Here is a 12,147-nt window from a genome sequence, read left to right as displayed (position 1 = left end):
ATTTTCTTATCTTCGCCTGTTTTAAACCTCAAACAAATTATCAAATTTTATCTTGTTATGCTAAGCTCTGGAACCGTCGATATCATCGCGATGAATGGTAATGTATACTTACACGGAGGAGAGAGAAAAAAAACCCAGCGAAAAAAACTTCAGGTCGCCGCGGTTGCGGATGCGTGTAGATCTTTCCCGGCTCCCCCAATACACACACACACGCACGCACCGGCACACACCAGTCGGATAGAACGCGCAGGCCGGCCGTGTGTCGGAAGGAGAGCGCGTAAGCCGCTAGTCGCTGATAAGACGTTCGCTCTCTCTCTCTCTCGCTTTCTTTCGCACGCTCGCTGTTGCCGGAGCAGCAGTTGTGTCGTACGGGTTGGTGGTTGTGCGATTAGATCACTCGCAGTGTGTTGAAACTTTATCTAGCTTGATCACTACACACGCACGTACACATCGGACACTAATGTAACATAAAACACATAGCACACACACACACACACATACACGGTACACACTGCGTTTGATGGATGTCGTCGCCTGCTGCGGGAAATGGAACCGGTCAATAGTTCCCTTACTGTTAAAGCTGCAATATTGGTTGATTGAATGGCGCCTACATTAACGCACACACACACACACACACACACGATCACGCACACGCACGCACGTATCGGCACAGTGAGTGTTTTTTTGCGCTCTCTTCCTTTCGCTCGAGCTGCCGCCGCTAGATTCACCTTGTGGTGGCATGGGTGTGGGTGTGCGTCACGTCACGATCGGTTTTGGTTTGATGGTCGAGACGGGCATTGGGTGCGTGGAACGCTTCCAAGTGATGTTGACGCAACAAAACGAGGCAGTGACAGACCCACGAAACAAATCTGTCCCAAACACACACGCACACACACTCTAAAATGCTCTTCATTTACGTTTTTCTTTCAGTGACAGTATCGTGGGGGGAAACAAGAAAAAAAAAACAGATCGCGACAAAGCCCACAAAATAAACAACATTTCCGCGCGCATTATAAAGGCACCCGCTCACATACGGACAGCCACCCAATCCACCCACACACACACACACTCACGGAGGCATGCGCGCGCGACTTGGTGGATCGGTTTTTTTTAAATGCCGTCGCCCGACGCGAAATGTCCGCCCTCGGGCGGCACGACCTGTCACATACAGCGGATATCCACCCAACCGGAAGTGCATGCCCCATTTCGGCGCATACGGATCCCGCGTGTGCGGAATGCAATGTAGAAACGGGTGAGAAGATAAATCGCACATACAAAAGTAAAAAAAAGAAGACACACTAGCGGCGTGACAAGTGCGTGCCTGTGTGTGCGTGCGTATACTTAACACACAAACAAACGTAAGCAGGGTGTCGAGGTGGCGATCATGTCACCCGCAAGGAAGAAATGTACGCTACCCATCAACAACATGGAGAAAAGTTAAGGTTTTTGCCCTTTAAGCTTTTCTCAACTGTTTGAAAGATTTTTTTAATTTTTTTTTTAAATAGGGGGTCGCCATTTAACCTTGCCTTTTTAAAAGAAAAAAGGTTTTCATTTTTAGGTACACAAATATATATGTACAGATAGAGAGAGAGAGAGAGAGAGAGAGAGAGAGAGAGAGAGAGAGAGAGAGAGAGAGAGCGAAACATAATAGAGCACTTGTCGCGTACAAAACACACTCACACATACACGTCGCCCGTAAGCACTAAGCGCGCAGGAAGTAACCAGCGACAGTGGACAGGGAGGAAAAATCGGTACCGGATCCCTCCACTCTTACCCCACTTTTCCAACCACCCATCCCCCTCTACACCACCCGAAGAAGGAAGGGGGTAAAGAAAAACAATAACAAAAAATTTCTATCCGAAAAAGGGAAAATCAAAACCCATTACTATTTGACAGGTGTATATGCGAAAACGGAAACCCGGCGCACCACCAGCAACGTAATACACACACACGCGCGCACGTGAGAAAAACAAAAAAAAAATTCGCCTTTTTATGTTCTCTTTTCTGTCGGTTTTTTTTTTCGACGGCCCGGAGCGATACGGCACCCCGAATTTACACCCCGATTCGGTGCGAGACAGTTTTCAACAAACAGCAACACACAACAACAACAACAACAACAACAAAAGGCGGTAGATCTACGCACGGCGCACGGTACGATATAAGCTCGACACTCGTGGGCACAGTGTTACAGACGAACTGAAGGGCACGTTGATCAATACATGCTTGCGCTGTGTGTGCCAGGGTATGCAGGCGCAGAATATGTAGGCATACATATGGGCTTTGGCTACATGTAGCGATACGCGTTTGTGCTTGCTGGTGTGCGTGCGTGTGTGTTGTTGTGTGTGTTTTTTTTGTGTTGTTTTATCCGGGCGCCATCTTGCGCCAGGGGTTTTTTTTTCGGCTTTTGACAGTTGACAACCGTAGCACACGGGACGATCAAGCCCGTGGCGGTGACGGCGGGGGCGGGAACCTCAGGGTTCGGCAAACTCGGAGGATTCTTTTTTCGTTGGGAAAATCACTGTATCAGGATTGTTGGTTTGCAAAAATTCGCCTGTAAATTCAAAAGATTAAATTTTGTTTCCTGAAAGAAAGATAAAATTGAAGTTGTGGAGCAGCCAAAACTTGAAGTAGTAGAGCTGTAAAAACACAACATCAAGAGAGGTCTTCCTGTACTTTCATGTCAGTATTTCGGGACGTTTTGCAGGTTTCCTCACATTCGCAATTTCCACGCAGGAGTCGGTACCAGTGCTTTGATGCGAATCTGTATCGACTATAAAGGGAGACTGCTTTCTGCTTTTTAGAATCGTATATCCTTAATGTATTACCAGTTAGTTCTAGAATAATAATTATTAGAACTTAATTCCGTGTTCGTTCAAATAGGATAACCAGTAACGAACTCCACAAGGTGGGCCGCATGTTGAATCTCATCCAGACCGTTCATGGACTGACGATTCGATAGCTCGGACCTAGCAGGTCGTTATCCAAGAAAAAGAAAAATTTTGAGAGGTCATGGCTTGCCATTTTTGACTTCACTTGACTGGATTTACGAAGCCGAAGAGTCAGTCCGGCGAACGAGAAGGTGGTCCAGTCGGAATTCGATATCCAGGCTCTACCAGCTCTGGAGGTCTTGGCCGGCTATTACTGACTTCAATTACCTTGGCTTCAATTCTTTGGCTCAACAATCTGTAGGTCTTTACATGACTGGACGCTGGAACTGACTGGCTGAATACGTGGCATCAATAAGTCTAGCGAGCTATTTTATAGCTAGCTCAATTTAGCAAGTCGCTAGCCAAGCATTAGAATTGTCATCTTTAACACTACAGCCACCAGACGTCTTTGGCTACCAAATCTGGCTTCATTGATTTTATCACGGCTCTAACGATGCTGGTCAGCTTCTAGGTTTATCTGCATGTTTGGTCTATTGCAAGCAACACCATTCGATAGGGTTAATCTTAGCTGAATAGTAAATCCTGAGATAGTCAACATAGCTCGAAGAAAAGAAAAAAGGAATACCCCAGGGAAATGAACTGAGCCGCCTATACTTCCACAAGAAACAATTGGGATCGTCTTCTAATCAAGCATAACGGTAATTAACGGCAAACCTCTAAAATAATTCCCGACGCTGATTTCTAACCAATAAATCTCAAGCTCATGCATCAGAAAGCTATACCTCAAACTCTTCAAGATCTTCCAGCTGATTTGCATTGCCGGACATGTAAAGCGGCGTAACGCAGAAATGGAGGTACGCCTCTCATACTGAATGTGTTTTATGGAGACTAGACACGCGCATACACACGTACAACATCCAATGGTATAAAATTAATTTCATTACTCCTGTGATCATGTACCAAAGCATCGCACAAACTTCGTCCGACTCCGATTAATTGATTGTTTAATGTTATTGAAAAAAATGGTTCCCTATCGCCATTAAATCACAACGTCTGTAATACAATTTACGAGCCGTGGTACCGTGCGTCGTTAGTTTTATTTTTATGTTTATTTAAATAAAGCGGGGATCGGAAATCTCACTGCTGATGTGGGGACTCGACAACACATCAGTCCGTACATCACATACACCCATGGTGCGTAATTCATAAAGCCGTACATGATAGGAACAAATCGGTGTTTCTTGTTTGAGAATACTGGAATTAGGCCGTGAATTAAGAAGCAGGTAGGGCTGTGCATCGTGCACACAAACAGACACATGCATATAAGGTTCGGAAAAATCGACGGGAAACTTAAGCCGGTACGAGTATATCACATCACCAGAGCTCCACTGGAGAGCGAGGTCGACTCGTGGCGGAAATCGAATGCCTTCAACAATTCTATCGATACGGGGTAACTAACGACTATCCGCCAGATTTGTCGCCCTTTCAGTGTTATCTGGTTATCCTAATTTTAATATCATTTCATGCGTGTGTTTATGTGTGTACGTGTTGTATTAGAAAAAAAATAGCAAGAGAGCAAATATCGCCCTGTCCGTCGGGAGGTTCACTGCACGATACAGCCGTAATGGTTCGTTCCCGTGCTTTCCATCTCCTGCATGATTTGTGCCGACCGGATCGATTTGATGTGTTCCGCCTCCTCCATCCAGTGTTCGATCCGTTGCCGGAGCAGCCGTTTCTGCTCAACCTCGATGTCCTTGTGCAGGGCCGGTATGAGCAACCCGAGCGCGGTCGTGTAACCGTCCAGCGCCACATCCAACCTATTCTCGGACGCATCCTTATCGGCTTGGCGGCCAATTTGAAGTCCACGGGCAATGTTTTCATATTCACGCGCTAGCTCCACCAAATCTGACTCCCGGCGTGTGTTCGGTGGATCGGTCCCACCAGGCGTACCTTTGCTCGGAGAACTCGAAACTTCCTGCGTGGCCGAACTGCTGGGCAGCTGCCTGTCGGATGGTCTGATATTCTGTGACGTTGTCGGCTGTTGCTGTTGCTTGTGGGGTTGATCCAGCATCTGGCTGGTGGCGTAAATTTGTTGCTTAAGCATTTCTGCACGTTTCAGGTACGATAGGACGCGCTGTCGTAACAGCTGCCGTTTGGCCGGATCCGATTCAGCCCGCGTTATCGGCACAAAATACTGCAGCCCCTGGCAGTACGCCCGATACGCGGCACCCAGCTCCTGGCGCTGCTCCTTCTCGATTGCTCGGTTTATCAGTGCGATTGCTTTGTGCAGATTCTCGGAGCACGCTACGTGCGCCAAATCGAGGTACGGATCGTCGAAAAATTTCTCGAACGTAATGCGCTGGGCTGGATCGCGCTGCAGCAGGCTAGTAAGCAGCTGGCGACATTCGGCCGATATGGCGGGCCGGGCCGGTATCGTAATCGGATCGTTCCGATGAATGCGTTCGGCTAGCTCGTGCAAACTTTTCGAACTGTACGGTGCCTGCCCGAACAGACACTCGTACAGGATGACGCCTACGCTCCACAGGTCGGCCGCCGGGCCGTACGATGTTTTAAGCAATATTTCCGGCGCCATATAGAGCGGAGATCCTTTAACGGCCGTATTTTCCTGGTACGGTTTTAGCCGCTGTGCAAATCCAAAATCGCCCACCTTCAGCGTGTACGTGCCGGCATGTTTGGTGAGCAGCAGGTTGGCCGGTTTCAGGTCCAGGTGGCTAACGTCGTTATGGCGCATGTAGCGCAGGGCGAGGGCCAGCTGCTGCAGAAACCGTTTGCAGGTATCTTCGTCGAGCGTGCGGTTTTGTTTAATGTAGGATGAAAGATTGCCGGCATTGCAGTACTCCATCAGGATGTAAATGTTTGCGTCGTCCCACAGGAAGTCCCGCATCTCGACGATGTGCCGGTGCTTTAGCTTTTTCAACAAGCTGATTTCGCTTATTATATTATCCATCGCGGAATGGGAAGCTTTACTCTTGGCCATCACTTTCACGGCCAGAATCTCTTGCGTAGTCTAAGGAGAGAAACGACAAAACAGAGGAATGTTTATGTATTTAGCTACGATAAAACGCATTGCAAGCGAGTATTGGGGGAAAAGTAAAAAAGCAAAATCATACCTTATGCATCGCACGGTACACGATTGCGTATGTGCCGCTGCCGAGTCGCTCGAGCAGCTTGTAGTCGGTAATTTTGGTTTCACTCATCGTGCCCGCTTTTGTTTGGTTGTAATTTTTAATAAATATTTACTCCACTAGCATCACAAGGTAAAAATGGTGTTTCTGTTTTCTACAATAATTTCCTACTGACATCACAAGAGGGTTTCCAGTATCGGTAAAAGCAATATATTGTAACCAAAGGCTACGAACGTGTTGTCTCGGACCAAAACACATACGCACACAAGCGAACGCTGTGTCAGCGCGATTGACAGCTGATGGTGGATTTGTAAACACACGCAAGGTTTATAGATGACAGGTGGGCCCACTTCAAAATGTATATTTATTTATATATCTTGCTTTTAATTTGGTCGTACTGTTGATCGAGTTTCGAAGGAAAATTCGAGCAAAATTATTTTCCTAGCAGTTTATGTAACACATTTAATAATTTAAAACACTTGGTTGGGTTTTAAATGTGCCTGCGTGGCATTCACCATTTATTGTTTACATCTGTAGCCCAATCGTAATGGAAAATACGGGGGTTCGGGGATTGGGGGGTAAATAGGGGTTCGGAGGCGGATAATTTTAACAACTACTAGTTTTAATAAAAACCCCAAATCTCACTCCATTCTACGAAAGGCAGGTATGTGTGCGTGTAATACAGCACAATAATAAAAAGGTCATATGCGCGACAGGCTGACTAATTTGAATCCGCATCATCTTTCTGAAAGAGACTGCTGGAGCTGGAACGAAAATGCGACACGACGACTTTTGCACTCTACACACGTGTCCGCACGGTTCCTAACCGCCACGGCTACACGCGATGAGAGGGCATCGATTTGTTTTCCCTGTTTTTTTTTCTCTCACTCCTTTCTATAGCTTATAGCCCTGTATATGCCCCTTGTGCTTCCAAATTCAAATCTTGGTTGGTCGCTCCTAAACATTTACGCAACTCTACGGGGAAATGACTAATTAACAAATAGATTCGTTACGCTAGTACTAGTACATGGGTGCGTGTGTGTGTGGTTTTTTTTTGTGCTATGGTTTCGTAGTAGTGTGCTGGCCTGGCAAACGACTAAACGACGGCCCGTTGCGCTTTGTCGCTTTGTAAAAAAACACGGGAAAAGCGAAAGGCAACTAGCCAGCTAATGGCACTTATCCGATTGACGATTCGTACACCCCCCCGGCGCCGCTCGTTCCGCTGGCTTATAAAATATACACATGGTACAATCACATACACACACACATGGATCCATCCTGGCGGCGGGAGTAATTTCGGTCTTATTGTCGTGTACAGCCTTTTTGGTAAGGGCTTCTTTTCCTTTTCGGTTGCTTTCAATGCGTTCTATGCGTAAGGATATTCGAATTCCAATTCGAAGAGTACCGGGTATTGCATCGCCCTGACTGCCCTCAATCAGAGGCAACCAGGCGAGTCCAGGACACACACACATTACCGTCGTGCCTGATCACTATCCCGGATGTGTATAATCTCTCGCAGCAGATGCTTGATGTGGTCGTACGTTGCAAAGCTGATGCCGACCGCAATCGGGCCCTTGATCCAGTTCATGCTTAATCCTTTGTAAAAGCCACCGATGAGTCCTTCCTCCCTGGTAGGTGAAAAAAAAAATGGAGTAAGTTAAAACGAAGTGAGTGGCTACTCTACACGGAGAGTTAAATTATTTCACCAGATTTAACTCTCAAAGTGTGAGCATAAGATTTAACCCACTATTCTAAGTTGTTCACTCTGATGCAATTCCAGTTACTGTTTGGTTATGCTCATCACTACTCCGGATGAAGCGTTACACATACCTGTATATTTTGATCAGCGTTCGGCCGATGGTAAGGTACTGGTCGGCGCATTGAGCCGTTACGCCGGTGGTTTGCATACGTCGCCTCACAATGTCCAACGGGTAGCTAGACGATTGGCCAATGACGCCCGCCACCGCACCGAACGTGAGCGATATCACAGTGTTGGGAGATTTATCTCCCGTCCTTTCTGCAAAAAAAAAAAAAAAATACACCGCTATTAAGTCACTTCATCACAACATCACTTACTTGAGGTATGTGACTTACTGTAGTATTCATTCTTGAGTGTATCGTACGTGAAAAACGAGGTACCGGCGTACGGTATCACACCGAGTATGGTTGCCCAGTAGCCACGGTACAGCGTACGCGGACCTTCACACTGCCAGATCTTTACAAACACTTCCCGCAGCGTCTTGTACCCGGAGTATTTGTCCGTCACGGCCATCCGGGCCCGGGCTAGGTCGAGCGGATACGTGAGCGATTGCGATGTGATGCCTGCCAGCGAACCCGCAATAAACCGACGTACCTCCGTGCTGGAAACAGTAAGCGGACCATTAGCAACAAAACTACAATACGCGCAATGTGATACTTACTCCGAGTGTAGATCGACCTGCAGTAGCTTCTTCCACTGCTCGTGCGCCGTAAACTGGATAGCGGAGTAGGGTATGATGCGTGCCATGGTGGCCGAATTACCACGCCATAGTGCCAGAAATCCTTCCCGGACGTACGTATTGCGCAGAAATCCAAGTGCCGCACGAAACGTGTACGGGACGTCTTTGCTACGGAGAGTTTTTATTTGCGATACGATATGTTAGTACTATCCCGCTCACGTTATAGTGATACGGTGCTTACTTGATTTGGAAGTTGATTTTGGTTCGATCGAGCGGTGCGATGGTGGTTTTGGCCAGTGCACCGGCTGTCGCACCGGCCACCAAGCTTGTCAGTACTACATCCCGGTTATTAAGGTTAGTGGGCCGGGCCGGCTCCGGTTCCGATGGTTGTCGATTATTCGTTGACATGTCTGAAAATGGAATGAAAGGGAATAGATTTTTTTTGTTGTATTTTCACATAGTCCATAACTGACGAAACCCGCGTCAGCCGTGTTGGAGAGGTCGAGACCGCTCAGAGCCGCCAACTTGTTGGAAGGACAATGGAGGAGTCACTCCATTCACAAAGTCTTTTCCTGGCCCTCCACATGGAAATAGAAGGCGTGGTAGGCTCCAAACTGATATGGAGTGTGAGCGTTGATGGGTTCACCCGAAAGGCTAAGGTATTGGATTGGCAGATGATCAAGAACTTCTGAAGCAGGCCAAAACCACAAAGCGGTTCTTCTTTGCTTAACGACCTGCTAAGGTCATGCCGACGACCATCTAATGGCTTCTTCTTTTTCTTGGGCTAACGACCTCTTAAGAGCATGCCTGCCATTTTTGGCTTACTAGACTTATTGATACCGCATAGTTGGTTAGTCAATCCTCAACTAAGAGAGAGCGGCCGAGAAAGGATTTCGAAACTCCTGCTCCAAATGGATGTGGTTCTTGGTGTTTCAAGTTCAATATTGCTATTGTTGTAATAAGTGTTTAAACCCTATCAAGATTTTGAGGATTTTAAGCGGCCCATTAGTAATGAAATGAAAATTGTTTTGTCTATAGAACCAAGCCGAATCGGGCGCACACAAACCGAATACGGGGCCTGTCTAAACACTATCCTAGCAAACATAACTTCCCGCACGTGCCATTTCAACCTTTGACTCGCTTCCGGCGAAAAAAAAAACCCGCCAGTAACCCATCTTGATTGCATTACGATTGATTGCGACCTATGTCCGGGACTTTGATAGAGCACCAAACACAACATTGTGCAGCAAAGATAGATTTGCCGGCTGATAAGGACTGGCCGCTCACCTCGCAATGCATCCGCTGCTGCCCAACCGTTGCTGGCAGTGTGTGGACGAGCGGGAAACAGTTCGCCACCGAGCGTAGTGCTGGTGGTGGCACGCATGCAAAAAAACTAAAACACAAAACACAAAACACAAAACTCCAGCAAACGAAAAAACGAGAGGTGTCCTAAAATTAGAAAACAGAAAAAAGATTCGAATTAAAATCCGAAGGGGGGTAATAATGTGCGTCGAGCGTTCTGGCACCATATTTACCTAGGTAAAAACTGTAAACTATATTAATCAGAGTGCAGCTTCACAGCATCGTCGGGATAGGATGGTGTGCTGCATATCTCCCGGTGCCGGATGTCGATCGTAATCGGACCTGCAGTTCTCGGCTCGACATATGCATCGAGCCAAAAAGTGCTCAATGATGCGTTTTGCTACCACCTTACAAGTAAGATAAACCTGTTTTCTTCCGGTGGGATTGGCGATGACGGGACGGGACCTTCGAACGGTTCAACTCCCCCTCTGGGCCTCCCGAGAGAGATTGGATCTGCAAGGAGAGAGAAAAAAAAATAACAATGAAAGAAACTGCCATTAAACCGTTGAAACCGGATTGAGGCCATGTGCTGTTTACTATACGGGGGACAGAAAAAAACATCCAAAGCCAATGGCCTCGCGACCCTGATGCCAACAAAGATACACTCCGTGTTCGCGCCGCCCTTGCTCTCAGCTGAAGGGTTTCCACATTGCACGTGCGTGCGTGCAAGCGTGTGTGTGTGTGTGTGTCTTTCGGGGTGGGATGAGTAGGCCCGAGACGTTAACACTAGGGGTAACGGTCATATTTCGTCAACGCAGATTACGATACCGCGGAACGCTCGTCGTAACCGTGTCGCGTCAATCGGCGAAGGTCAAATTCCATTTCCTCCTCAACCTGACCAGTCAACATCTTTCAAACGTGTGTGTGTGTTTGTTCGTGAACATATAAACACAAACACAACGTATGGATGTAACTTTAGGCGGAATATATTTTTTTAAACGCATCAGTGGGTTCGCTGCATAAATCCGACAAAAACGGCTGAACAGCGGCAACGTTACGTTGTTGTTTTCTCCAGCCACGCGAAACTAACACGATACGTGTATGTGTGTGTGTGGCGAGTACATTCCCCACATATACGCGACACGCTATTAATAGCACCAAATAATAAAGAATTATGCTCATCGTGGCTGGTAAACACAACCGAACCGAGTTTGATCATATTCCGCATAAAAAAAACACATCCTTCCACAACAGGGAACAAGATCGTCTCCACCGATCCATATCCCAGGATCGCTATTCTTCCTTCTGGCGTAATCCGATCCGGAAAACGGAGGCAAAATATCCGTACGAAAAATCGTCGAATTGGCCGATGTTCTGTCTCGATTTTCATGCAAAAAGGCACCCACTCACTCACGTACTTGTTCGCCCTGCTTTTCGAGGCCGCAAATCGTTGATTACATAAAGCCATTGGTAGTGTAGTCAGTAGCGTGCAAAAAAAAAACGGTGTAATAAAACTAGAAAGCAGCATTAGTAAGCGTTACAAAAGCAAAGAAGCGCCCTTTGGACAATCGGGGTTTTTCTTATTAACATATACGCACCTATGTAGCCGGCCAACCTTTACCGCCGTGCCAACACGGGGGGTAATGCGGAAAAGTGCTTCGCCGTGAAGAAAGCGGAAGAATTGCACGGTGGAATTCCGCGCCCGCGCTCCGATGTTGGGATGCTGGTATCAACGCCGGGCACTTGACACACTCTAATGGTGGTTGGGACACGGCACACACGTTGCCTATGTTGTTATCAGCGGACACACACACACACAGTCGCACAGCTCTAAACCCACATTACACCCCCCTCCAGGGATTGGGACCGCTTTCGATGACCTACAGTACAGTGCTGGGTTGCTGCTCGCACCCACCTCACACACGTAACCTTGTGGCTGGGATGGGTGGTGGGTGTTTGCAGATTCGTTGTTGTTGATGATCAATTGATGCGCAAATAGTGGGGATTTTGTCAGCAACAACCGACCGTCCGTTGCGGGACCGTTTGTGGACCTGTCTGCTACAGCTCAGCCAGGATGATCACAGGAGTGTGCCCGCCAGAAGAAAAACAGTAAACAACACGCATACACATACGGCGGACTCTACGCCGGAATTATGATTTCGTTGGTCGGTGTTGGGCGATGCGAATGTGTGCACGCTGGTCGCGGAAAATGTAAATAGAACCCGTCCTACCGTCGTTGTGTGCCGAGCGCGATCCGTTCCAATCGTCCGGCCGCGGTTTGCTGCTGCTGCTTCCTCAACCTTGACAGCTGATTTTGACAGCTCCGGCTACACAAGTGTGTAGGTGTGTGTGCGTGTGGGGGGTTTGTTGTTT

General features: G+C 47.5%; 3 protein-coding genes across 14 annotated transcripts in view; all 3 read right to left on the bottom strand.

Annotated features, from left to right (window-relative positions):
• LOC118510114 (signal transducer and transcription activator) overlaps positions 1-2,247 on the bottom strand; it is a 43,255-nt gene extending 41,008 nt beyond the window's left edge. For 3 of the 9 annotated variants that reach the window (XM_036051675.1, XM_036051692.1, XM_036051683.1), the window contains exons 1-2: positions 1,887-2,207; positions 113-537 (exon numbers count right to left, since the gene is read on the bottom strand). The gene's annotated coding sequence lies outside the window, so the exon portion shown is untranslated. Of the gene's footprint in view, positions 1-112; positions 581-1,886 lie in introns of all 9 variants that reach the window. The other 6 variants (XM_036051624.1, XM_036051615.1, XM_036051606.1 and 3 more) reach the window with 6 other exon arrangements.
• A 1,630-nt stretch (positions 2,248-3,877) lies between these two features.
• LOC118510186 (serine/threonine-protein kinase ULK3) lies at positions 3,878-6,341 on the bottom strand. The gene is made up of 2 exons (XM_036051711.1): positions 6,020-6,341; positions 3,878-5,916 (listed from the first exon to the last, which is right to left on the bottom strand). The coding sequence occupies exons 1-2, from the start codon at positions 6,104-6,106 to the stop codon at positions 4,492-4,494; spliced, it is 1,512 nt and encodes a 503-aa protein (XP_035907604.1). The 5' UTR covers positions 6,107-6,341; the 3' UTR covers positions 3,878-4,491.
• A 176-nt stretch (positions 6,342-6,517) lies between these two features.
• LOC118510196 (mitochondrial coenzyme A transporter SLC25A42) lies at positions 6,518-12,108 on the bottom strand. Of its 4 annotated transcripts, none has more exons than XM_036051742.1 (9): positions 11,373-12,091; positions 11,193-11,288; positions 10,008-10,287; positions 9,760-9,921; positions 8,714-8,882; positions 8,455-8,640; positions 8,129-8,394; positions 7,865-8,051; positions 6,518-7,662 (listed from the first exon to the last, which is right to left on the bottom strand). In XM_036051742.1, the coding sequence occupies exons 4-9, from the start codon at positions 9,854-9,856 to the stop codon at positions 7,506-7,508; spliced, it is 1,062 nt and encodes a 353-aa protein (XP_035907635.1). In that variant the 5' UTR covers positions 9,857-9,921; positions 10,008-10,287; positions 11,193-11,288; positions 11,373-12,091; the 3' UTR covers positions 6,518-7,505. The 4 variants fall into 4 exon arrangements, with proteins under 4 accessions (XP_035907635.1, XP_035907626.1, XP_035907643.1 ...); XM_036051733.1 differs by having other exon boundaries at positions 11,193-11,201; XM_036051750.1 differs by lacking the exon at positions 11,193-11,288 and having other exon boundaries at positions 12,006-12,108.
• Between the last annotated feature and the right edge of the window lie 39 nt (positions 12,109-12,147).

This window comes from Anopheles stephensi, chromosome X (assembly GCF_013141755.1).
Source record: "Anopheles stephensi strain Indian chromosome X, UCI_ANSTEP_V1.0, whole genome shotgun sequence".
Taxonomy (NCBI): Eukaryota; Metazoa; Arthropoda; class Insecta; order Diptera; family Culicidae; genus Anopheles; species Anopheles stephensi.
The sequence above is the reverse complement of the archived record's forward strand: the minus strand, read 5'-3'. Positions and strand labels throughout refer to the sequence as shown.

What these genes read in the sequence shown, in the direction of transcription:
- LOC118510186 (XM_036051711.1), bottom strand. Translation starts at nt 6,106, where the DNA reads ATGAGTGAAACCAAAATTACCGACTACAAGCTGCTCGAGCGACTCGGC. An exon ending in TGTACCGTGCGATGCATAAG is followed by an intron (nt 5,917 to 6,019) that starts GTATGATTTTGC and finishes TTCTCTCCTTAG; the next exon opens with ACTACGCAAGAGATTCTGGC.
- LOC118510196 (XM_036051750.1), bottom strand. Translation starts at nt 9,856, where the DNA reads ATGCGTGCCACCACCAGCACTACGCTCGGTGGCGAACTGTTTCCCGCT. An exon ending in ACTCAAGAATGAATACTACA is followed by an intron (nt 8,052 to 8,128) that starts GTAAGTCACATA and finishes TTTTTTTTGCAG; the next exon opens with AAAGGACGGGAGATAAATCT. An exon ending in ACGCTGATCAAAATATACAG is followed by an intron (nt 7,663 to 7,864) that starts GTATGTGTAACG and finishes TTCACCTACCAG; the next exon opens with GGAGGAAGGACTCATCGGTG.